Here is a 26,343-nt window from a genome sequence, read left to right as displayed (position 1 = left end):
GTTTGCATTCCCACCAACAATGAACAAGGGTTGCCTCCTCTCCACATCCTCCGCAACACTTGTCACTTCTTGTCTTTTTATAGTAGCCATTCTGACTGGTGTGAGGTGATAGTCTTATTCGTTTGGATGTCACATAGATGGAATTATTTTATTTCCTTTTCAGACTGTTCCCTGCTTTTTGAGGGTTGGCTTTGTATCCAGTGCAGAATATAAACAATAATGTACTTGCCAGGTTAATAATGCATGATTGTGTCACGCTCTTTCTCTTTTATTTTGGTGGTCACATCGATGACGTGGAAATGAAGAATGATACGTGAATTTCAGAATTTCTTTTTCTGGGATTTTCAGAGGAACCAGAATTGCAACGCTTCCTCTTTGGGCTGTTCCTGTCCATGTACCTGGTCACCATACTTGGGAACCTGCTTATCATCCTGTCCATCAGCTCAGACTCCCATCTCCACACCCCCATGTACTTCTTCCTTGCCAACCTGTCCCTTGTAGACATCTGTTTCACCTCCACCACTGCCCCCAAGATGCTGGTAAATATACAAACACAGAGAAAAACCATAACTTATGAAAGCTGCATCATGCAGATGGACTTTTTCACACTTTTTGTAGGTTTGGACAATTTTTTCCTGACTGTGATGGCTTACAACCGCTTTGTGGCCATCTGTCACCCCCTACACTACATGGTCCCCATGAACCCCCAGCTCTGTGGACTGCTGGTTTTGGTGTCCTGGATCATGAGTGTTCTGCATTCCTTGTTACAAACGTTTATGGCGTTGCAGCTATTCTTCTGCACAGTCTTGGAAATCCCCCCACTTTTTCTGTGAACTCAATCAGATCATCCAGCTTGCCTGTTCTGACACCTTTCTTAATGACATGGTGATGTATTTTGCAACTGTGCTGCTGGTTGCTGCTCCCCTGGCTGGGGTCCTTTACTCTTACTCTAAGATAGTTTCCTCCATATGTGGGATCTCATCAGCTCAGGGGAAGTACAAAGCGTTTTCCACCTGTGCATCTCACCTCTCCGTTGTCTCCTTATTTTATTGTACAGGCTTAGGAGTATACCTTAGCTCTGCTGCTCCCCAGAGCTCCCACTCAAGTGCAGTAGCGTCGGTGATGTACATGGTGGTAACGCCCATGCTGAACCCCTTCATCTACAGCCTGAGGAACAGAGACATAAAGGGGGCCCTAAATGTATTTTTCAGAGGGAAACCATAAAAGGCCCATTTCCCCCCCCCCCAAAAGTACCTGTTATTGCAGGCTAATGCCTACCAGCCAGAAATTGTGATTCTTTAATCGGATCATGAAATAAGAACTTAATCCCTCTATTTGTATCCTGGAATGTCATCGTTTCTAAAGTTCAACTGCTTTATTAAACTTTCTGCTCCTTTTGATAGCCAACAATTTTTTCTTTTTTGTTTTCTTAATTTCCAAATCAGTTCCAAACCTGCATCTGAAACAATTTGGAGATTTCCATTTGCCTTATGGATTGATGAACTAGTTTTATGGAATAAATGACATTTTGCAACTGAGGCTATTTTTATAATTTTATTGTACAGGAAATTCTGAGATCACAGTTTTTCACTCTGTGTCTGCCATTCCTACATTACTACCTTAAATGCTCTTCCTGATAATATAGACTTTAACCTACGAGTTTGTTTTGTAGCTAGTCATGGGGCTTTACGATCCTCATTAGGATTCTGTTCTCATATCAGCTCAGCAGCCACAGTATCCCTGGCACAGAATAGTAAGGCAAAAATTGCTTATGAAAATCACAATCCAAGTGTAATCTACAGAAAGACAAATTTTGCATAAATCAAGTGACTTCATATGGGCTCAGTGTCAGAGAAAACGTGGAATAGGATGAAGCAAAATTTTTAATCACACCCTAGTTCTTTGTAGAAAATGTGCTTTTGATGATGTACATCTACTCATTGAAGTGTAGGATGCTTGGTGTCCATGTTTAAAGGGTTCTATTGATTGAAGTGAAGAATGTGGTTGCAGGTTTTATATTATTAAATTGAATGATTTTGCTGATCCATATGAAAATTTCCAGTGCTGCCTACAAATATTACTCCTTCCATTGCCATAAAATTAATATCTCTCTCTGTAAAAATATTGTTAGGAATGTTATAGTGTGAGTGATCAGTAAGTGTTTTCACTCTGTCATTAAATTCTTTACTTATGATGTTTCACTGCTGATTTTATTTATTTGCATCTTCTCCCCCACCCCCCTTTTTTTTTGCTCTAACAAATGGTTTGTCAATTTTGCTTAGCTTTTCAAAAATTATCTCCTAGCTTTGTGAATCTTTTCTGTTGGTTTTCTGTATGCTCTGATATTTCTTATTTCTTTTCCTCTGCTGCTTGGGACTTATTTTGTTGTTCTCTTTCTAGGTCTTTGCATCATTTGAACAGTTAGGTTATTCACTTAGGCTCTTTTCTTTTTCTTTTTTTTTCTGTTTTCCTTTATTTTTTTAATTTAATTTTATTATGTTATGTTAATCACCATACAATACATCGTTAGTTTTTGATGTAGTGATCCACAATTTGTTGTTTTCATATACACTTAGTGCTCCGTGCAGTACGTGCCGTCCTTGATACCCATCACCGGGCTAACCCATCCCCCCTCCCCCCTCCCCTCTAAAACCCTTTTTGTGTCTCAAAGTCCATAGTCTCTTATGGTTCATCTCCCCCTCCCATTCCCACCCCCCATTTTTCCCTTCCTTCTCCTAATGTCCTCCCTGCTGTTCCTTATGTTCCACAAATAAGTGAAACCATATGATAATTGACTTTCTCTGCTTGACTTATTTCACTTAGCATCATCTCCTCCAGTCCCACCCATGTTGATGCAAAAGTTGGGTATTCATCCTTTCTGGTGGCTGAGCAATATTCCATTGTATGTATGGACCACATCTTTATCCATTCATCTGGTGAAGGGCATCTTGGCTCTTTCCACAGTTTGGCTATTGTGGACATTGCTGCTATGAACATTGGGGTGCATATGGCCCATCTTTTCACTACATCTGTACCTATGGGGTAAATACCCAAGAGTGCAATTGCTGGGTCATAGGGTAGCTCTATTTTTAGTTTTTTGAGGCACCTCCACACTGTTTTCCAAAGTGGCTGTACCAACTTGCATTCCCACCAACAGTGTAAGAGGGTTCCCCTTTCTCCACAACCTCTCCAACATTTGTTGTTTCTTGCCCTGTCCATTTTTGCCATTCTAACTAGTGTGAGGTGCTATCTCAATGTGGTTTTGATTGAATTTCCCTGATGGCTAATGATGATGAACATTTTTTCATGTGTCTGTTAGCCATTTCTATGCCTTCTTCAGAGAACTGCCTTTTCATATCTTCTGCCCATTTTTTGACTTGATTGTCTGTTTTTTGGGTGTTGAGTTTGAGAAGTTCTTCGTAGATCTTGAATACCAGCCCTTTATCTGTAGTGTCATTTGCAAACACCTTCTCCCATTCTGTGGGTTGCCTCTTTGTTTTGTTGACTGTTTCCTTTGCTGTGCAGCAGCTTTTTATCTTGATGAAGTCCCAAAAGTTCATTTTTGCTTTTGTTTCACTAGCCTTTGGAGATGTATCTTGAAAGAAGTTGCTGTGGGTGATGTCAAAGAGGTTACCACCTATGTTCTCCTCTAGGATTTTGATGGATTCCTGTCTCACATGGAGGTCTTTCATCCATTTTGAGTTTATCTTTGTGTATGGTGTTAGAGAATGGTCGAGTTTCATTCTTCTGCATGTGGTTATCCAATTTTCCCAGCACCATTTATTGAAGAGACTGTCTTTTTTCCATTCCATATTTTTTCCTGCTTTGTCAAACATTATTTGACCATAGAGTTGAGGGTCCATATCTGGGTTCTCTATTCTGTTCCATCGGTCTATGTGTCTGTTTTTTTGCCAGTGCCATGCTGTCTTGGTGATCACTGCTTTGTAATATAGCTTGAAATCGGGCAACGTGATGCCCCCGGCTTTATTTTTTCTTTTTCAACATTTCCTTGGAGATTCGGGATCTTTTCTGATTCCATACAAATTTTAGGATTGTTTGTTCCAGCACTTTGAAAAATGTCATTGGAATTTTGATCAGGATGGCGTTGAAGGTATAGATTGCTCTGGGTAGCAGAGACATTTTAACAATGTTTATTCTTCTGATCCATGAGCATGGAATGTTTTTCCATCTTTTTGTGTCTTCTTCAATTTCTTTCATGAGTGTTCTGTAGTTCCTAGAGTATAGATCCTTTTCCTCTTTGGTTAGGTTTATTCTGAGGTATCTTATGGTTTTTGGTGCTATTGTAAATGGAATAGTTTCTCTAATTTCTCTTTCTATAGTTGCATTGTTAGTGTATAAGAAAGCAACTGATTTCTGTGCATTGATTTTGTATCCTGACATATTACTGAATTGCTGTATGAGTTCTAGTAATTTGGGGGTGGAGTCTTTTGGGTTTTCCACATAAAGTAGCATGTCATCTGCAAAAAGAGAGAGTTTGACTTCTTCTTTGCCAATTTGAATACCTTTTATTTCTTTTTGTTGTCTGATTGCTGTTGCTAGGACTTCTAGTACTATGTTGAACAATAGTGACGAGGGTGGACACCCTTGACAAGTTCCTGATCTTAAGGGACAGGCTCTCAGCTTTTCCCCATTGAGGATGATATTTGCTGTGGGTTTTTCATAGATGGATTTTATGAACTTGAGGAATGTTCCCTCTATCCCTATACTCTGAAGAGTTTTAATCACGAAAGGATGTTGTATTTTGTCAAATGCTTTTTCTGCATCAATTGAGAAGACCATATGGTTCTTCTCCCTCCTCTTATTAAGGTGTTCTATCACACTGATTGGTTTGCGAATGTTGAACCACCATTGCATCCCAGGGATAAATCCCACTTGGTCATGTTGGATATTCTTTTAATGTGTTGTTGGATCCTATTAGCTAGGATTTTGGAATCCATATTCATTGGGGATATTGGTCTGAAATTCTCCTTTTTGATGGGGTTTTTGTCCGGTTCGGGTATTAAGGTAATTCTGGCCTCATAGAATGAGTTTGGAAGTTTTCCTTCTGATTCTATTTTTTGAAACAGCTTCAGTAGAATGGTATTATTTCTTCTTTGAATGTTTGGTAGAATTCCCCCAGGGAATCCATCCAGTCCTGGACTCGTGTTTTGGGAGGTTTTTGATCACTGCTTCAATCTCCTTATTGGTTATTGGCCTATTCAGGTTGTCAATTTCTTCCTGTTTTGGAGTTGGCAGCTTATAGGTTTCCAGGAAGGCCTTCATTTCATCCACATTGCTCAGTTTATTGGCATAGAGGTGTTGATAATAATTTTTAATAATTGTTTCTATTTCCTTGGTGTTAGTTGTGATCTCTCCCCTTTCATTCATAATTTTATTAATTTGGGTCCTTTCTCTTTTCTTTTGGATAAGTCTGGCCAGTGGTTTATCGATCTTATTAATTCTTTCAAAGAACCAACTTCGAGTTTCGTTGATCTGATCTACTGTGTTTCTGATTTCTAATTCATTGATGTCTCCTCTAATTTTAATTATTTCTCTTCTAATGTGTGGCTTAGGCATCGTTTGTTGCTTTTTCTCTAGTTCTTTAAGGTGTAGAGTTAGTTGGTGAATTCGGGATTTTTCTATTTTTTGGAGTGAGCTTTGGATGGCTATGTATTTCCCCCTTAGGACCGCCTTTGCAGTATCCCATAGGTTTTGGACCAATGTGTTTTCATTCTCATTGATTTCCATGAATTGTTTAAGTTCTTCTTTGATTTCCTGCTTGGCCCAAACATTCTTGAGCAGAGTGGTCTTTAGCTTCCAAGTGTTTGAGTTTCTGCCAATTTTTTCGTGATTGAGTTCCAGTTTTAAAGCATTGTGGTCTGAGAATATGCAGGAAATAATCTCAATCTTTTAGTATCGATTGAGACCTGATTTGTGACCCAGTATGTGGTCTATTCTGGAGAAAGTTCCATGTGCACTTGAGAAGAATGAGTATTCTGTTGTTTTAGGGTGGAATGTTCTGTATATATCTATGAGGTCCATCTGGTCCAGTGTATCATTCAAAGCTCTTGTTTCCTTGTTGATTTTCTGCTTAGATGATCTGTCCATTGCTTAGAGTGGAATATTGAGGTCTCCTCCAATTAACGTATTGTTATCGATATGACTCTTCATTTTGGTTAACAGTTGGCTTATGTAGATGGCTGCTCCCATGTTGGGGGCATAGATATTTACAATTGTTAGATCTTCTTGTTGGCTAGACCCTTTAAGAATGATATAGTGTCCTCCTGTGTCTCTAATTACAGACTTTAAAATCGAATTTGTCTGATATAAGAATTGCTACCCCAGCTTTCTTTTGAGATCCGCTGGCGTGGAAGATGGATCTCCATCCCTTCACTTTCAGTCTGGATGTATATTTAGGTGAAGAATGAGTCTCTTGTAAGCAGCATATGGACGGATCCTGTCTTTTTATCCAATCTGCAACCCTGTGCCATTTTATGGGAGCATTTAGGCCATTCACATTGAGAGTGATTATTGAAAGATATGAATTAATTGTCATTATGTTGCCTGGGAAGACGTTGTTTTTATAGATTGTCCCTGTAAATTTCTCTTGTATATCACTCTTGGGGTCTTTCTCCTTTTATAGAGCCCCCCTTACTATGTCTTGCAGGGCCGGCTTAGTGTCACATATTCTTTCAGTTTCTGCCGGTCGTGGAAGCTCTGCATCTCTCCATCCATTCTAAATGACAGCCTTGCCGGATAAAGTATTCTTGGCTGCGTGTTCACATTTAGTACTCTGAATATGTCTTCCCAGGCCTTTCTGGCTTGCCAGGTCTCTGTGGATAGGTCTGACATTATTCTGATGTTCTTCCCTCTGTACATAAGGAATCTCTTCCCCCTAACTGCCCTTAAGATGGTTTCCTTGGTTCTAAGATTTGCAAGTTTTACTAGTACATGCCGGGGTGTTGACCTGTTTTCCTTGATCTTGGGAGGGGTCCTCTCTGCCTCTAGGACGCGAATGTTTGTTTCATTCCCCAGATTAGTGAAGTTCTCAGCTACGATTTGCTCAAATATATCTTCTACTCCTCTCTCTCTCTCCACTCCTTCCGGGATTCCAATTATTCTGACATTGGAACGCTTCATGGTGTCACTTATTTCTCTGATTCTATTTTCATGGATTCTGAGTTGTTTTTCCCTGGCCTCCTCTTTTCCCTTTTTATCTATTATATTGTCTTCCAGGTCGCTTATTCATTCTTCTGCCTCACTTACCCTAGCTGCTAGATTATCTAGATTGGATTGGATCTCACTGATAGCATTTTTAAGTTCTGCCAGTTCAGCTTTCATTTCTGCCCTTAGAGACTCTATGTTGCCATTAATTGATTTCTCCATTCCAGCTATTGTCCTCACAATTGCTAGCCTGAATTCCATCTCCGACATCTTGGTTATATCTGCATCCATTTGTAAATCTGCGGCATAAGTCATAATCTCTGAGTCTTTTCTATTTTGGGGGTTCCTCCTCCTAGTCATTCTGTTGATGGGTGTTTGAGGGAATGTATAGAGTCCAAATTATTGACCAGAACCCAAGCAAGATGCACCTGTTTTCTAGGGACCTTAGAGTTGTTGGCCTCTTGTTTTCCCAACCTGTCTTCTGGGGGAGGGGCCTGCCACGCTGTTACTCAGGCAACCCTGTTTGGGGGGGAGTTGCCCTGCTTCCCTGTGGTTGGGGATGGGCTCAGTGGGAATCAGTTTTGGGGGCTTTTTTTCTCTGGCGGCTTTCCCTGATGGCTTTCCGTGTCTCTTCTGTGAGTCAGAGCAGAAGAGACCGTTTCCAACCCTCTGCTTCAGAGTAGAGATCGCAGTCTGTTCTTCAGTGAGCTCTCCAGGCCACACTGTCTCCGTTTCTGTCCGTGCTGCTATAAACTGTAGCATCCTGGGTTGTGTACCCCTCTGCAGTGCCTCCAGTCCTGCCTCCAGGTTGGGGCACGTCTCTGCCCTTTGTGCTTCTAAAACCGCCAGCCGCTCCCAGTTCCTACGCGCGAACCCACCACTCCGGGTTTCCGCCCCAGGGGCTGCCCTAAAGTCCTTTCCCCGCTGCTACCGGTCTGTGAGTCTGTGCCCCATCCCCAGCGTGCGAAGCTGTCGCTCACCGGTGGTATAGGATCCCCACGGCCAGGCTCCCTCCCCCTGCCATTTATCCTCCGATATCTGCCTGCGGAATCATGGGTCCCTGCTTCATACCTCGAAACCAACCGCCCACGATATTCTGTAGAGATCCGGATCTTCTTATATCTCAGGCTGATTTTGTGGGTGCTCAGAGTGGTCTGGTAGATATCCAGCTCAATTCCAGGGACCAGTTGAAATGGGGTCCCCTACTCCTCCGCCATCTTTCCTCACCCCCTCACTGATGCCATCTTCATGGCATCCTTATGTACGTACTGTTTTCCTATTGATTGACCTTTCCATTGACATATTCATTATGGTTTTCATTCTAGCACTTTTTTTATGGAGAGGGTTCTGCTGGAAGGAGGTGACATTTGAAATGCAAGGAGGAAGACAGAGACATAGGAGATTTTTTCTTCATTTTTCCAGGTTTTTTTTAGTTTAAATTCAATTAGCCCACATATACTACATCATTAGTCTCAGATGTAGAGTTCAATAATTCATCAGTTGTATATAACACCCAGTGCTCATCACATCACGTGCCCTCCTTAATGCCCATCACCCAAATACCCCATCTCCCTACCCTTCCTTTTTCCATTTTTATTGAAAAATAACTGACATGTAAAATTCTGGAAGTTTAAGCCTACCACTTGGTGATTTCATATACATATACATTGTGAAAGATCACCAGAATACATTAGTGAACACATCCATCATTTCACAAAGTTATCATTTCTTTTTATTGTAAGAACATTTACAATGTACTCTGTCAGCAACATTCACGTATACAATGCAATAAAGTTAACCATAATGACCATGCTGTACATTACCTTCCCAGAACTCATTCATCTTATAACTAAAGGTTTGTAGGCTTTCACCAGCATCTTCTCATTTCCTCAAACCCCAACCATAGGAAAACATCAACCTACTCTCTGTTTCTATGAGTTCAGATTTTTGTATTTCACATATAAGTGAGACCATACAGTACTGGTCTTTCTCTGTCTGATTATTTCACTTAGCATAATGCCCTCAGGGGCCATCCATGTTATATGAAAGGAAAGGATGTCTTCCTTTTTTATTGCTGGGTTCCACTGTATAAGTATGCCATCATCATTAATTCATCTGTCGATGGATACTCAGTTGTTTCCATATCTTGATTATTGCAAATAATGCCACAATGAATTTAAGGGTGCAGACATCCGAGATGTTCACAAGTATGTGGGAATTAAACCACACACTCATGAACAGCTGGTGGGTGAGAGAAGAAACCAAAAAGGAAATTTAAAAATCTTTAATCAAATGAAAATGGAAACACAGCCTATCAAAACTTATGGGATTTTGCAAAAGAAACTCTAAGAGGGAAGTTTATATCTATAAATGTCTACATTAAGAAAAATAAAAGAGCTTTTATAAATGGAATCGTTTCTCTAATTTCTCTTTCTACAGTTGTATTGTTAGTATATAAGAAAGTAACTGATTTCTGTGCATTGATTTTGTATCCTGCCACATTACTGAATTGCTGTATGAGTTCTAGTAATTTGGGGGTGGAGTCTTTTGGGTTTTCCACATAAAGTAGCATGTCATCTGTGAAAAGAGAGAGTTTGACATCTTCTTTACCAGTTTGAATACCTTTTATTTCTTTTTGTTGTCTGATTGCTGTTGCTAGGACTCCTAGTACTATGTTGAACAATAGTGGCGAGAGTGGGCATCCTTGACGTGTTCCTGATCTTAAGGGACAGGCTCTCAGCTTTTCCCCACTGAGGATGATATTCGCTGTGGGTTTTTCATAGATGGATTTTATGAACTTGAGGAGTGTTCCCTCTATCCTTATACTCTGAAGAATTTTAATCAGGAAAGGATGCTGTATTCCATTTACAATAGCACCAAAACCCATAATATACCTCAGAATAAACCTAACCAAAGAGGTAAAGGATCTATACTCTAGGAACTACAGAACACTCATGAAAGAAATTGAAGAAGACACAAAAAGATGGAAAAAACATTCCACGCTCATGGATTGGAAGTATAAACATTTTTAAAATGTCTGTGTTACCCAGAGCAATCTATACCTTCAATGCCATCCTGATCAAAATTCCAATGACATTTTTCAAAGTGTTGGAACAAACAATCCTAAAATTTATATGGGATCAGAAAAGACCCCGAATCGCCAAGGAAATGTTGAAAAAGAAAAACAAAGCTGAGGGCAACACGTTGCCTGATTTCAAGCTATTTGACAAAGCAGTGATCACCAAGACAGCATGGTACTGGCACAAAAACAAACACATAGACCAGTGGAACAGAATAGAGAACCCAGATATGGACCCTCAACTCTATGGTCAAATAATCTTCGACAAAGCAGGAAAAAAATATGCAATGGAAAAAAGACAGTCTTTGGGGTATTTACCCCAAAGATACAGATGTAGTGAAAAGAAGGGCCATATGCACCCCAACGTTCATAGCAACAATGTCCGCAATAGCCAAACTGTGGAAAGAGCCCAGATGCCCTTCAACAGATGAATGGATAAAGAAGATGTGGTCCGTATATACAAGGGAATATTACTCAGCCATCAGAAAGGATGAATACCCAACTTTTACATCAACATGGATGGGACTGGAGGAGATGATGCTAAGTGAAATAAGTGAAGCAGAGAAAGTCAATTATCATATGGTTTCACTTATTTGTGGAACATAAAGAATAGCAGGGAGGACATTAGGAGAAGGATGGGAAAAATGAAGGGGGGAAATCAGAGGGAGAGATGAACCATGAGAGACTATGGACTCTGGGAAACAAACAGGGTTTTAGAAAGGAGGTTTGAGGGGGGTTTGGTTAGCCCAGTGATGGGTATTAGGGAGGGCACGTACTGCATGGGGCACTGGGTGTTATAGGAAAACAATGGATCGTGGATCACCACATCAAAAGCTAATGATGTATTGTATGCTGCCTAACGTAACATTAAAAAATTAAAAAAAAAAAGGAAGAAATCCATGGTACCCCGTGAAATAAATGAGAATTTCCAAATATTTTTGATCAAGGTTGGAAAAAACTTTTAAAAGTATATTATGGAGAAAGGGGAAAACTGTGTGTATATCAGATAGAGTAGAAGGTTAATAAAATGAGTTATTTTAAATGTATGGAGAAGTTGAATTCAAACAAATGGAAATTCCAGGAAATATATAGAAGGAGATGTTTCTACCTCCACAGTCTAATCAAAGAATGGCAGTTCCTGGCTCTCAGGCTCTGAGCCCTGCAATCATGGGCACTTCTTCAGCCCCAGAACGACTGGCCCTTACATCACTGGAACCCCAATGATTCCCTTCAGAGCCCTCTTTATGTCTTTGTTCCTCAGGGTATAGATGAAGGGGTTCAGCATGGGCGTGACCACCGTGTACATCACAGAGACCACTGTACCTGAGTGGGGGATCTGGGGAGCAGCAGCGCTAAGGTACACACCAAGCAATGTACAATAAAACAAGGAGACAACGGAGAGGTGAGATGCACAGGTGGAAAATGCTTTATACTTGCCTTGAGCTGATGATATTCTACATATGGCAGAAAGAATCTTAGAATAAGAATAAAGGATCCCAGCAAAAGGACCACCACACAACAGGACAACTGCAAAATACATCACCAAGTTATTAAGAAAGGTGTCAGAACAGGCAAGTTGGATCATCTGAATGAGTTCACAAAAGAGGTGGGAGATTTGGAAGTGTCTACAGAAGGACAACCGCAACATCATTAAACTATGTAACAAGGAATTCAGGATAGACATGATCCAGGACACCAGAACCAGCAGTCCACAGAGCTGGGGGTTCATGATGACTGTGTAGTGCAGGGGGTGGCAGATGGCCACAAACCGGTCATAGGCCATCACAGTCAGGAGAAAGACTTCTGACCCAGCAAAGAGTATGAGAAAATAAATCTGTGTGATGCAGCCTGCGTAGCTTATGACATTGCTCTGAGTCTGGATGTTCCATAGCATCTTGGGGATGGTGGTGGAGGTGAAGCAGATGTCTACAGAGGACAGGTTGGCGAGAAGGAAGTACATGGGGGTGTGGAGGTGGGAGTCTGAGCTGACGGCCAGGATGATGAGCAGGTTCCCCAGCACAGTGATTAGGTACATGCAGAGGAAAAGCCCAAATACGAGGGGCTGCAGTTCTGGGTCCTCTGATAGTCCTAGAAGGTGAAACTTTGAAATTTGTGTTTCATTTCCTGGTTCCATGTGGTGGAGGTGACTTCAAGGACAGAAGCAAAGAGCATGACTAATTTTCACACGATCTGGTATTATGCTCAGTTTTTAAATGCTACTTTTTAAATTTTATGTTCTAGAAATTCACTTTAATATGTTGTGCTTACATATGGTCCACTTTAGGGGAACTTCTATACCCCCATAGTTTTGGAATTTTTGTTCCAATCACTTTTTTCCCGAAGGCCATGTATTCTATAATTTTAATTTAAAAATTATTGTAAGCTTCTGAAAAATAAATTAAGTGCTGTCTACATTTTAGGCATTGTGTAAGCAAGGAGTATGGGGTGGTAAAGAACAAAAGTCCCTATCATTCAATGATGGAGAAAGAATACATTAACAAATAAGAAATTTAAATAATATTTCAAGCGGTGGCAGGTGGTATGAAGAAAAGGAAAGCAGGGATAAAGCAGAGAGTGAATAGGGCATGCTATTTTCATGGGTATGTAGGCCATTCTGCAAACAAGGTGACACTGGAACACAGACCTCATGTAAGACAGAGGGGTAGATGAAGGAATATGGGCGAAGTGTGCGCCCAGCAAAGGGAATGGCCAGTGCAAAAGCGTCGAGGGAGGTACTTGTTTCCAAGGTTCAAGTCAAAGAAGCAAAGCCAGCGCTGCAAGGGGAATGAACAGGAGGGAGACTGAGGAGAGAGGCTGTCCGACATGCTGAGGAGGGAAGTGGCCTCTCTGCTACCTCTGAACCCTCAAGGCACAGGGACTTCCTTGTGCACACTGCCTCTCCCACTGTATTCATCATGTTGCAGAGGCATCCCATGAATTGAACAAGATCCCCTTCTTAGTGGCCCCTGTGTTGTGTCACCTTGGAAGTTATGAGCCCTGGCACCCTGTTGTGGGGACTGCTCACACTCTAAAGTCACATGCATGCAGGACACCATGGCCTCCTGGGTTGTGTTATTCCCCTGTCTTTCTCAGCCTCACTATCCTGGTTATGTTAGGAATGGATCCAACCCAACTAGGCCAGGTAAGTGATCTTTCTCCTGTAAAGTGCAGAAATGCCAATTCTTAAGCCTCCCATGGACAAATAATATATATACATATATACATATTTATGTTTATATGTATATATATGCATATATATAATTGATTAATTTATTCAGTGCTAATGTCAATTTCACAGAGTGTCTGCTACTCACACTTTTGAGGGTCTTTCATATTCTTTACCATTAAATTGCCATTACTGCAATGCTAGAAGAATTATGTTGAGATTGTTAAACTCAATGTGTGGTTCTAATTGGGTGTAATATATAGATATATAGTACACTCCCCAAATTAGCAAAGGGTTAAACCAACACCTCACAAAAGGAAGTGTACATAAAACAACAAAAGTTGGGCATTTTTTATATCAAGCATAGAAGACTTATTTTTCCTGTACCTCCTGCATCATTATTTGGCCGATTCTTTTATATGTGGTCTGATAGGGGATGAGGTTAGTGCCTTTCTCCCTTCTCTTATGTGGCATCTTTTTATTGATATTCTTGGGCTTTGGGTATTGTTCTCTCCTTTGACAAACCCAAGGGGAACACTCTAATCCTCAAACTGGATTTCATCCAAGGTGCAAAGGGGTCCACAGACCATGCTCTGTAATCCTGTCCACACCATGACAATTAAATCATTTTGTACTCAATAATTTGCCTCAAAAAAAATAATTTGCTTCAGATAATTCTGTCTGCAGGCTTCATATCATACACACATTTATTTCATTGTGCTCTGTCCTCACTGTTATGATACATGATTCAAAAGTTCATGGACTTCACCTTCCTGGTTTACTTTTGTTTTTTTCACCAAGTTATGTGAATATAAGTGCTTAATATAAAAAGACCTAAGAATATGAAAAGTTAGAGAATGAAAAATATGAAGGGATCACAAAACCAGGTTAAAATGTAAAATGAGTAGTTTCAATACAACTGTCCTAGGCGAATTTGTATGAAAAACCAAAACAAATTGAAATGGGATATAAAATAGCAATCATCAATGATATCGACATGGATTAATAACTAAATTGGAGGGCGCCTGGGTGGCTCAGTTGGTTGAGCGACTGCCTTTGGCTCAGGTCATGATCCTGGAGTCCCGGGATCGAGTCCCACGTCGGGCTCCTTGCTCAGCAGTGAGTCTGCTTCTCCCTCGGAAACCCCCCCACCATGCTCTCTCTTTCTATCTCATTCTCTCTCTCAAATAAATAAATAAAATCTTAAAAAAAATAACTAAATTGGAAAAAACCTAGATATGAAAGGATATAACATGTAATGTTATATTACATATAATAACATGTAATGTCCCTCAAATGTTCTGGTCCATGACGGGTCCTCAGTTTTTATTTGTTGTATGTGTCAGGAATTAGGTCTCAATGTATAAGGACATTTACTACATGGCAAGATTGCATTTCAGTTTCATTGGAAAAGGCTGGATTGCTAAATAAATGGTGGCATAAAGGGATATCTATTTGGAAGAATATGAAATTGGTCCCCTCTCTCAGATCTTACTCAAACTCAGAGGATTATGACCTCAGTATTGGTGTAACCATAGCATATATTAGAACATGAAGAAAACTACACACAAAAATTTCAGTTGGACAACACCACTTAAATATAACAAGAAACTCAGAAGTAAGCAGGTAGATGTATTTAAATAAAATGTCAAATTTTTATGGTCAAAATATGTTCCAAAAGTCAATTGAGAAATAAGGATCTGAAGAAATCATTTGAAATGCTGATAGTGTTTTAAAAATAAAAGAGAGCTTGAGAAGGAGAATAACATATGGGTATATAATAATAAAACCCAGTAAGAATGATCATCAAATATATGAAGTTCACTGAACCTGAGGGATAGTTTAAGAACAGTAAGAAACATCTCTATCACCAGCAGCCTGGGGAACAAAAACTATATAGGGTTGTTACATTCTTTGTGGTTGGAACTTTTAAACTGGTGGCCAAGGGGCTATTGTGAATTTGTTGGCAGAAATGTAAGTTGTTACAAGATTGAAGGCAGAACTTGAATGCAGCTGTGATTCAAATACTGATATTCTTTACCTCATGGTTTCTCTATCTTTGCACCATGGACATTCTGGCCAGAGCCTGCCCTGGGGTGTCCTGTGCATTGTAGGGTGTTTAGACATTACCTCCATGCACCTCTCTCCACTGTGACAGGCAAAGCTGGCTCCAGACAGTGATCAATGACCCTCGGGACAAAAATCACACCGGATTAGAACCACACTTTGAGTTTAACAATCTCAACATACTTTTTCTAGCATTGCAATAATAGCAATTTAATGATAAAGAATATAAAAGACCTTCAAAAGTGTGAGTAGCAGTCACTCTGTGAAATTGACATTAGCTCTGAGTCAAACAATCAGTCAATCAGCCAATCAATCAATCAATCAAACAAACACAGGGATCTTTTGCTCTGGACTAAGTTGAATTGGCTCTCAGGTGATGATTGATCGATGTTCTTGGCTTCCATTCTGATCCTGTCATCCACGGTCCACTGGGGGGTTGGACTCACCTGGCTGGGGTGTCTGACAGGAAGGTGTCCTGAGGAAGTCTGAATTCCTCCCTGGACAGCAGATGATAGGGCCTAAAGCTCTGTCCTCATCCGAGGCAGGAGGGAGTGAAACATCGAACTCCAGCCAGAATAAGGACTTGGAACAAACAGACAAGAAGCATGGTCCTTCCCATCCAAGGTTGCCCGGGCTGACGGACTGGAGATGAGGAGGTATTCACAGCTCCCTCTGTCTGCTCATTAGGCACATTTCCCTCTTGTGACTCCAGTCTCTATGCACGTGATTCCCAAGTGGAAAAGTCTCTGGACAGAAAGGATGCTTTCTTAATGAATCTCAGTTCCCAAAAGACAGGGTTAGAGGTCAAGTGAATCCAGTTTTTGGTAATTTTTAAAATTCCTTTTACTCCCTTTCCCTGTACTTGCCCCCTTCTTGATGTGTGAATCTCCTAGCATCTTATCTCAGCTCCAAGTTATAATTTTCTCCCAAGTCTAAGACCTAGTAACCTGCCTGGATTAGGTCTCTTTATCCTCAAAGAATTTACACGTGGTGGGGACCCAGTCCTGCTCTCTCAAGACAGGGTCTATTCTTCTTTTCAAAAAGGCAGAGAAGAGGCTTCTTCTTATAATATAATACAAGATAATATAATATAATAATAAAATAAACCTTGTCCTTCACACACATTGGCTTCAAGGCATGTTTGCTGTTACAATTAGGAATTTCTTTGTATGTTAAGAGTTATCACATAGCCCTTTGTCATAAAATGGTTCATAATTATAACAGATGTGTTTAGATATTTTTGTGTACTATAACATGAGCTTGCATCTCATAGGGATTGTTTGATTTAATTTTATAAACATCTTATCCCTGAGGAAGTACATTTATGAACTCCAATCTACATTGTAGACATGGTGCTTGATGCTGTCTAGTGATCTGTCCACACTGAATATCCAAGTATTTGGTGGGCCTTGAGTGTCATACAAAAACAATGAATCATGGAACACTACATCAAAAAACAATGATGTACTGTATGGTGACTAACATAACAGAATAAAATTAAATTAAATTAAAAAAACCCCACAAGACAGTAGGAAGAGAAGGAACATACCTCAAAATCAAAAAGGCCATGTAAGCACGTGTTGTGATGAGCACTGGGTGTTATATGTAACTAATGAATCATTGAACGCTACATGAAAAACTAATGATGTGCTATACAGTGGCTAACTGAACATAATAAAAAAACACAAAAAAACCAAAAAGGCCATGTCGGATGGACCCACAGCTAATATCCTCCTCAATGGGGAAAAACTGAGAGCTTCTCCCTTAACGTTAGGAACACGACAGGGATGTTCACTGTAATCAGTTGTTCAACATAGTACTGGAAGTCCTAGCCTCAGCAATCAGACAACAAAAAGAAATGAAAGGCATTCAGATCAGCAAGGAATAGGTAAAAATATCAGTCTTCACAAATGGCCAACAGACACATGAAAAAATGCTCAACATCCTTCATCATCAGGGAAATACAAATCAAAACCATAATGAGATACCACCTCACACCTGTCAGAATGGCTAAAAGTAACAGCTCGTGAAAAAAGAGGTGTTGGTGAGGATGTGGGAAAGGGGAACCCTCTAGCACCAATGGTGGGAATGCAGGCTGGTGCAGCCTCTCTGGAAAACAATGTGGAGGTTCCTCAAAAAGTTCAAAATAGAACTATCCCTAGTACTTTTAAGGTGTTACTTTTTATAGCAAGGAAGGATTAAGGTAGCAGATTGAACAGGATTTGCTAATCAACTGCTATTAAGATAAAAAGATTAGCGATGGTTGTCCAGGTGGGACAAGGTAATCACAATGGTCCTCCAAATGTTGATGAGGGAGACAAAAGAGTTGGTGTCAGAGAGACTTTGAAAATGCTGCCCTGCTGGCTCTGAAGCTGGAGGAAGAGCCATGAAGCAAGAATGCAGGTGGCCAAAAATTGAGACTAGAATTGGAAAGAAAACAGATTCTCCCGTGTGCCTCCAGAAGGAACTTAACTGTACAGACATGTTACTATGGGCAGTATGATACTCCTTTCAAGCTTCTGCTTCCAGAAGTTAAGAGTACATGTGTGTTTGTTTTAAACAAGTAGTGTGGGGATATTTTACAGCAGCAGGAGGAATCTCATATGGACACAGTCAATGAAATTATTTGAGGATATTAAGTTTAATCTTTCCAATTCATTCAGCACTTCCCTTGGATAGGGCAAATTACATTTGAAGAACCCACATTAATTAGAAAAAAAATTAAATCAGTTTGGAGACATTCTGCCCCATCAGCTGGTATGGTGAATTCCTCGTGGCATAAATGTGCCTGTGGTTTGATTCTGGGGCCTTTGAGGCAGTGACATAGCAAAGGAACTCAGGATCAAAATTAAGGTCACTCATTGTAATTTATGATTTTGTGTCTATATATATATATATATCTGCACCTTTTTATTTCATGTTAGTTCAACCATTCATTCTTTTTCAGTGCTACCCTTTCCAACTCTCCCTCAAGTTTTCTTTCAACATAAAAGATGATATCATAAATTGTATAAACATTTGGGAGTGGGCTTATTTTAAAGAAAAATGTGTACAAACACACACACACACACACACACACACAAGTCACAACCACTATACTGGAATGTTTTCTTAGGAGTAAAAAAAATGAATTTCCATACATTTCGTTCTTTTCTAACAAGATTCATTTAACATTATATTTAGTATTCTGCACTGCCTTGAGAAATAAAGAAAGAGGCTCAGGGAGCTTAAATTTTTAATAATTACCTAACAGAGCAGTTGAAGCTTACCTAACAATCTTATTATATACAAATTGAAATATGCACTATGTACTCTTCCTTTTCGTGTAGCTCCTTTAATTCATCAAATTCTATACTTTAAATATGCAGTTTATTGTATGTCATTATACTCCAATAATTGAATTAAGTGGAAAATGTCTATGGTGTATGGCTAAGAGTAGGGCCTAGAGCACAGGTAGCTGACTCTCCATTGACAGTTTGGGAGAGACCTCTTCGAACAGGGAAGGAAAACAAGTGTTTTCCTTAGATGCAGGAACAGTGGGATGAAATTCAAACGATTCACTTAATTTTATTTAATTTCTAAATAGAATATCTTACATGTAGAAATGTAGTAATAAGGCCATAAATTGGCTGAGACAGAAGAACACTCCAGCCACATACAACACCGTGGATGAACCTTAGAAACACAACTTAGAGATTCACTCCTGACCACAGACCCCTGAGGAGCCCGTCAGAGATCAGAAATGCTTCTGAGAATATAATGCCATTTGATTGTAAAGACATAATTGATGAGGAGAACAAAGGCAAGAGAAATGTAGGTAAAAGTCAATCTCCTTACAATCTGCAGCCTCTGTTGAATCCCTCAGACATTCAGAGCATGACACCACCCGAGGAACTCAGGGCTGCCTTAATGTTGATGTTTCATTAGATACTGACAGCAACCTCATCTTGACAATAGCCAGCCCTCTAAGGTCCTGTAAACCTCATGTTCCGCGCACAGAATTTCCTCAGAAACTTACATTTTCTCTACCCCCCTCCCTCCCCAAGAATCAGCCACTCTTCACAATCCCAGGGAAGCTCTTTCTGCCCCGAGGTCCTGTCTCTGTGCTATAATAAAAGCATATCTTTGCGCCAAAATTGTCTCAAGAATTATTTCTTGACCATTGCATTTGACCACCCCACACCAGTATAATATCCCATTTGACAAGGACAACCTGTTAAACAGCAGAAGCTGACACAATAATCTCACAAACAGACATGAGGCAATTAGAACATGTGCTGCTTTTTATTTGTGGTCTATGATCTGATATTAAGGAGAGCAGTCATGATCTTTCTGTTATTCAAGTTTATTTCTGATGACGTTAGGACCAGCTGACTATATGTGGGCTTCCTTCTGGGCCACTGGGACAGTTTGAAGGACATGCATATTGGTGCAGAAGAAATGGTGATCCTGAACCACATGACCAGCAGGACATTCAGCTTATCTGTGAAGCGTCCTCTGGTCATGCAGGTGGGAGAGATTTCTGAGGAGGAAGAAGGTACAAAATGAATGATGTTGATACTATTCATTCACTATCCCTTAGCATTTGTGACAGATATTAGGAAAAGGGAATTATTTTGTGTAACAATAGAAAGAGCCATATTAGCAGGTAGCATTGGATGTTTTCTAGTAGAAATAGGGAGATAATGGGTGATAAAACATAGAAAACTCTAACCAACACTTCACCTCAGTGAATAAACCTCCTCAGTTGTGGACATCAATCTTTCATGCTCCAATAAATAGATGCACAGCATGAGCTGTGATGTAGAAAAAAAAAAAAAAAGAAAGAAAGAAAAATATTTTGCCTAGTAACAAAATGAGTGTTTTGAAATTTTGCTTCATCATACTTATGGTCATCCTGACACTAAGAAAATATAAGGTCAATTTACTTATTCTAATTTGTCTTTCTATGTAGACTGCACTGGAAGAGATATTCTTGCTAATCAGTGTTTGCATGTGGCTATGGTAGGAATTCCGTATATTGAGCTGAATTACAGTAACAATAGCATAAGGTGAAAATTGAGAGGGAGGCAAACCATAGGAGACGCTGACTCCAGGAAACAAACTGAGGGCTGCTGGAGGGGAGGTGGGTGGGGTAATGGAGTAACCGGGTGATGGGCATTGAGGAGGGCACTGGATGGGATGAGCACTGGGTGTTATATACAACTGATGAATAAGTAAATTCTACCTCTGGGGAAAAAAGGAGGATACTGGTTAGGAAACACAGGAGCATGTTTGTAGAGTAAGTACCTGAAATTAAGCTTTTGATTTCTTAGGTATGCAATTCAAGGACAACCATGTTGAATAAACACAATTGTGGAACACTATTACCAGATAAGCCCTCAGGCTGCCCCCAGCCATGAAATACCTCTTCAGAAAGCCCTGGTAGCCTTCATACTGACACATGAGTGACCCTGCTTTTCCCCATTCAGCACCCAAATTCTAATCATATAAGATTCTCTAATAAAGCATGAACCCGCAAACCCCTATATACTCTGGTCATGAACCTTAATAAAGACAAACCCCTCAGTGATGCTCTCTCTTTCTCCCTGTCAATGCCTCTCTCCTCCTCTGAGACCTCCCCAAATGGCCTTTGGTTTTTCCATGTGCCCTCCAGGACCTGTGAGGAATAAACCTTGGTTTTTTAGAGTTCTTTGATGGATGTTGCTGAGGTGTGTGTTACAGTCACAATAAGAACCATGGGGCTGGTGCAGCCACAGCAGAAACTCTGGTCAGGGAAGCATTTATGGGAATGTTTACAAGCACAGGGGTGCAGGGGAATGTCTGGGCTTTCCTAGCCTAAGCATCCCTGTCAGTAGCCCGAGACTTAAAGAGAACAATGTTAGAGACCACATTTTCAGGAAGAGGAGTAAGGGTATATGTGTAAAAAGACTAACAGACTCAGGGTGAGAACTGTGGTTTTGTATTCTCCTCCACAATAAGGTTATATGAAGGGCTTAGTGGCCAAGGTAGTATCTTCCATATGAAGAATACAACCCATGATTATTCTTTGGGGAAATCTAGGGAAAATTTACTTGAAATGAAATTAGTTTGAAGAAATCCAACTTGGCCCTTGTAAGATACAGAAATTTCCAGGCATTTGTGATTCAAGGTTGGGGAAATCATTAGGAATATATGAAGGTAGACAAAGTGAAACCTGTCTGTGTATCAGACAGAATAGAAGGTTAATAAAGTGAGTTACTTAAATGTATGGAAAAGTTGAATTCAAACTAATGGAAATTCCAGGAAGGAAATAGAAGGAGTCGATTCTACCTCCATAGTCTGATCAAAGAATGGCAGTTCCTGACTCTGAGGCTCTGAGCCCTGCAATCATGGGCACTTCTTCAACCCCGAGACTACTGACCCTTAAATTACCGGAATCCCAACAATTCTTTTCAGGGCCCTCTTTATGTCTCTGTTCCTCAGGCTGTAGATGAAGGGGTTCAGCATGGGCGTCACCACCGTGTACATCACCGAGGCTACTGCACCTGAGTGGGAGCTCTGGGGAGCAGCAGAGCTAAGGTACACTCCTAAGCCTGTACAATAAAATAAGGAGACCATGGAGAGGTGAGATGCACAGGTGGAAAAAGCTTTATACTTGCCCTGAATTGATGATATCTGACATATGGAGGAAACAATCTTAAAGTAAGAGTAAAGGATCCCAGGCAGGGGAGCAAGACCCAGCAGCACAGTTGCAAAATACATCACCATGTCGTTAAGAAACATGTCAGAACAGGCCTGCCCAACCACCTGATTGAGTTCACAGAAAAAGTGGGGAATTTCTACCTCTGTACAGAAGGACAGCCGCAACACCATTAAGCTCTGTAACAAGGAATTCAGGACACTGATGACCCAGGACACCAGAACCAGCAGTCCACAAAGCCAGGGGTTCATGATGACCGTGTAGTGCAGGGGGTGACAGATGGCCACGAAGCGGTCATAAGCCATCACAGTCAGGAGAAAATCATCCCAACCTCCAAAGAGTATGAAAAAGTACATCTGTGAGATGCAGCCGGCATAGGTGATGACTTGGCTCTGAGTCTGGATGTTCCACAGCATCTTGGAGACGGTGGTGGAGGTGAAACAGATGTCTGCAAATGACAGGTTGGCGAGGAAGAAGTACATGGGGGTGTGGAGGTGGGAGTCTGAGCTGACGGCCAGGATGATGAGCAGGCTTCCACACACAGTGATCAGGTACATGGAGAGGAAAAGCCCAAATATGAGGGGCTGCAGTTCTGGGTCCTCTGATAATCCCAGAAGAAGAAACTCTGAAATTTGTGTATCATTGTCTGATTCCATGTGGTGGTGGTGACTACAGGGGAAGAAAAAAAATAAGATAATAATTTTCAAGCAAATGGGCTTCATTTATGTACTTTATTCATTTTTTTATTTTTTAAGTTTTTATTTAAATTCCAGTTAGTTAACCTCCAGTTTAATATTCATTTCGTGTGTACAGTATGGTGATTCAGTGCTCCATACAACACGTGGTGATCATCACATGTCCCCTCCCCAATTTCCGTCACCTATTTCCTCCATCCTCCCACCACATCCCCTCTGGTAACCATCAGTGTGTTGTCTGTAGTTAAGAGTCTATTTCTTGGTTTGTCTCTCTCTCTTTTTTTTCTCCCCTTTTGCTCATTTGTTTAGTTTCTTAAATTCCACATATGAGTGAAATCATATGGTATTTGTTTTTCTCTGACTTATTTCGCTTAGCATAATACTCTCTAGTTCCACTGTGTCATTGCAAATGGCAAGATTTCATTTTGTTTTATGAATGAGAAATACTCCATTGTACTATATATACCACATCTTCTTTATTCATTCATCTATTGATGGACACTTGAGCTGTTTCCATAGTTTGGTTATTGTGAATAATGCTGCTAAAAACATTAAGGTGCATATATCTCTTTGAACTAATATTTCTGTATTCTTTTGGTAAATATCTAATAGCGCAATTGCTGGGTCTAGGTCAGTTCTATTTTTAACGTTAAAAAAACTTTATTTATTTGAGAGAGAGAGAGAACTCACACACAAGGAGGGGGAGGGGTGGAGGGAGAGAGTAGCAGGATCCCCGCTGGGCAAGGAGCCTGATGTGGGACTGGATCCCAGGATCCTGAGCCAAAGGCAGATGCTTAACTGACTGAGCCACCCAGGCATCCCTATTTTTTAACTTTGTGAGGAATCTACATCGTTTTGCAGAGTGGCTCCACCAGTTTGCATTCCCCCTGAGTAAGGAAAGGGATAAGGTATAGGCAGGGAGAGGTAGGAGGCTCCTGAATGCCCTGACTAGGCTCCTGCAGAGCTAATTAACCAGGCTCACAGAAATCCCAGATGCAGAGAAATGTTATAGACAAGATATTATCCAGGGAGAAGGGAAATAAGGAATCCACCTTGTTTGTCCCAAATATAGATGAGATATTCACATGATAGCTACAAATTCACTTTGTTTGTCTTAAATGTTATAGATGAGATATTTACCAAGTTCCCTGGTCAATATTCGATAAAAAAGACTGACCGTGGCGGAGGCGGAGCAAGATGGCGGAGGAGTAAGAGACCTAGATTTCGTCTGGTCTCAGGAATTCAGCTGAATAGGGATCAAACCATTCTGAACACCTACGAACTCAACAGGAGATCAAAGAGGAGAGTAGCAACAACTATCTGAATAGAGAAGCGACCACTTACTGGAAGGTAGGACGTGCGGAGAAGTGAATCCGAGGCGATATTCGGGAGGATAGACGGCGGGGGACAGGCCTCCGCCGGCCGCTTCTGGCAAGTGATAGAGCCGCGGAGCACAAAATCGGAACTGTTATAAGTCGGCTCTGCTGAGGGATGTTGCTCCAGTGGCTAAGCAGGGGCTGGAATCTTCCCGGGACAGTGTGGTCTCAGGACTCTTGGGGTCACAGAAAGACTGGGGTAGCCTGAGTGCGCCAGAGCTCCCAGGTGTCGGAGCAGGGAAGCCGGCTGCAGAGACGGAGCTGAGGCGCAGGCTCTCAGCTTGGGGTTGCCATAAACTGTGATCCGCGGCCCAGTCAGGCCACTGCTCCTGCAGCAGGGACCCAACAAGCGGCAGATCCGGGGAAACTCCCCTTCCTTCCCAGGGAGGAGCGGCGCGGGAGCGCACTGCAGGGATCTGCTGGGTTTGGAGACTCCACACGGGGTCAGGTGCCAGAGATAGAAATGCTCGGTCACAGGCTGGGTGAGCACGGAGTGCGGCCGGGGAGAAGGGAGTTACTGCTTTTCTCTGGGGGCGCACTGAGGAGCGGGGCCCCGAGTTCTCAGCTCCTCCAGGTGGAGATTGGGAGGCCACCATTTTTGCCCTGGTCCTCCAAGGCTGTACGGAGAGCTTGCAGGGAACAAAAGCTCCTGAGAGCAAACCCGAGCAGCTTGCTTAGCCCGGACCGAAAAGGGCGGGGCAATTCAGCCTCCGGCAAAGACATTTGGAAACCACAGCAACAGGCCCCTCCCCCAGAAGATCAGCACGAACAGCCAGCAAGCCAAGACCAAGTTTACCGATCAAGGAGAACGGGAGAACTCCAGCACTAGGGGAATACTGCAGATAGAATTCATGGCTTTTTTTTACCATGATTCATTAGTTCATCAAAGTTAATTTTTGTTAACTGTTTTTTTTCTTTTTCCCTTTTTCAACCAACATCTTATCAATCTCTTTTAAAAAAAAAAAACATTTTTATTTTTTATTTTTAGAGTCATATTTTATCCCTTCATAGTAGTTACCCTTATTTTTGGCATATATATATAAGTTGTTCTCACTTTAAAATTTTGAGATACAGTTTCTTCTAACAGATCAAAATATACCCTAAATCACTAGTGTATGGCTCTGTTTTAGTCTCCTGCCTGATCACATTCTCTCCCTTTTTATTTTTAAATCTTCTTTCTTTTTTCAAACAACTTCTTAACTTACCAAGTCCTTTTATAAAATCTTCTATAATTTTCATCCTTACAGGCATCTTCTATCCCTTCATTGTATCAACCCTTATTTTGTACATATATGTCTTTCTTCCTTTAAAATTTTAGGAGGCACTTTTTTCTAACAGACCAAAATACGCCCAAAATCTAGTGTGTGGCACTGATCTATGCACTAGCCTGATCATATCTGATCACATTCTGCTTTTTTTGTATTGTTCTGTTTTTGTTTTTATCTTTTTTTTTCTTTTTTTTTTTCTCTTTCTTTTTTCTTTCTTTCCCTTTCTTTTCCCCTGGTTTCAGGTCTTTTCTGATTTGTATACAGTATATTTCCTGGGGCCGTTGTAAACCTGTTAGCATTTGGTTCTCTCATTCATCTATTCTCCTCTGGACAAAATGACAAGACGAAAAAAATCACCTCAGCATAAAGAACAAGAGGTAGTACCGTCAGCCAGGGACCTACTCAATACGGACATTAGTACGATGTCGGACCTAGAGTTCAGAATCATGACTTTAAAGATACTAGCTGGGCTTGAAAAAAGCGTGGAAGTTATTAGAGAAACCCTTTCTGGAGAAAATAAGAACTAAAATCTAACCAAGTCGAAATCAAAAAGGCTATTGATGAGGTGCAATAAAAAATGGGGGCACTAACTGCTAGGATAAATGAGGCAGAAGAGAGAATCAGTGGTATAGAAGACCAAATGATGGAAAATAAAGAGGCTGAGAAAAAGAGGGAGAAACAACTATAGGATCCCGAGGGTAGAATTCGAGAGATAAGTGATATGATAAGATGAAACAACATTAGAATAATTGGGATCCCAGAAGAAGAAGAAAGAGAGAGAGGGGCAGAAGGTATATTGGAGCAAATAATAGCAGAGAACTTCCCTAATGTGAGGAAGGAAACAAG

The 26,343-nt window shown here is 40.8% G+C and overlaps 2 protein-coding genes and 1 pseudogene across 3 annotated transcripts; 1 reads left to right on the top strand and 2 right to left on the bottom strand.

The window, feature by feature from the left end:
• The first annotated feature begins 239 nt into the window (after window positions 1-239).
• On the top strand, window positions 240-1,224 carry LOC148165159 (olfactory receptor-like protein OLF4; annotated as a pseudogene).
• Window positions 1,225-1,509: 285 nt separating this feature from the next.
• On the bottom strand, window positions 1,510-14,664 carry LOC148165158 (olfactory receptor-like protein OLF4). Of its 2 annotated transcripts, none has more exons than XM_028096240.2 (2): window positions 11,476-12,377; window positions 1,510-1,546 (listed from the first exon to the last, which is right to left on the bottom strand). In XM_028096240.2, the coding sequence occupies exons 1-2, from the start codon at window positions 12,375-12,377 to the stop codon at window positions 1,510-1,512; spliced, it is 939 nt and encodes a 312-aa protein (XP_027952041.2). The 2 variants fall into 2 exon arrangements, with proteins under 2 accessions (XP_027952041.2, XP_087878520.1); XM_088022394.1 differs by lacking the exon at window positions 1,510-1,546 and adding an exon at window positions 14,642-14,664 and having other exon boundaries at window positions 11,445-12,390.
• Window positions 14,665-21,881: 7,217 nt separating this feature from the next.
• Window positions 21,882-22,847, bottom strand: LOC114202850 (olfactory receptor 7A17-like). Its single transcript, XM_028096239.2, has one exon. It carries the CDS (start codon window positions 22,812-22,814, stop codon window positions 21,882-21,884), a length of 933 nt encoding a protein of 310 aa, XP_027952040.2. The 5' UTR covers window positions 22,815-22,847.
• Window positions 22,848-26,343: the final 3,496 nt, after the last annotated feature.

The sequence above is a fragment of the Eumetopias jubatus genome, unplaced genomic scaffold (genome assembly GCF_037043125.1).
Source record: "Eumetopias jubatus isolate StellerSeaLion01/CBP00866 unplaced genomic scaffold, mEumJub1_p1.0 scaffold_1, whole genome shotgun sequence".
Classification (NCBI taxonomy): Eukaryota; Metazoa; Chordata; class Mammalia; order Carnivora; family Otariidae; genus Eumetopias; species Eumetopias jubatus.
The sequence above is the reverse complement of the archived record's forward strand: the minus strand, read 5'-3'. Positions and strand labels throughout refer to the sequence as shown.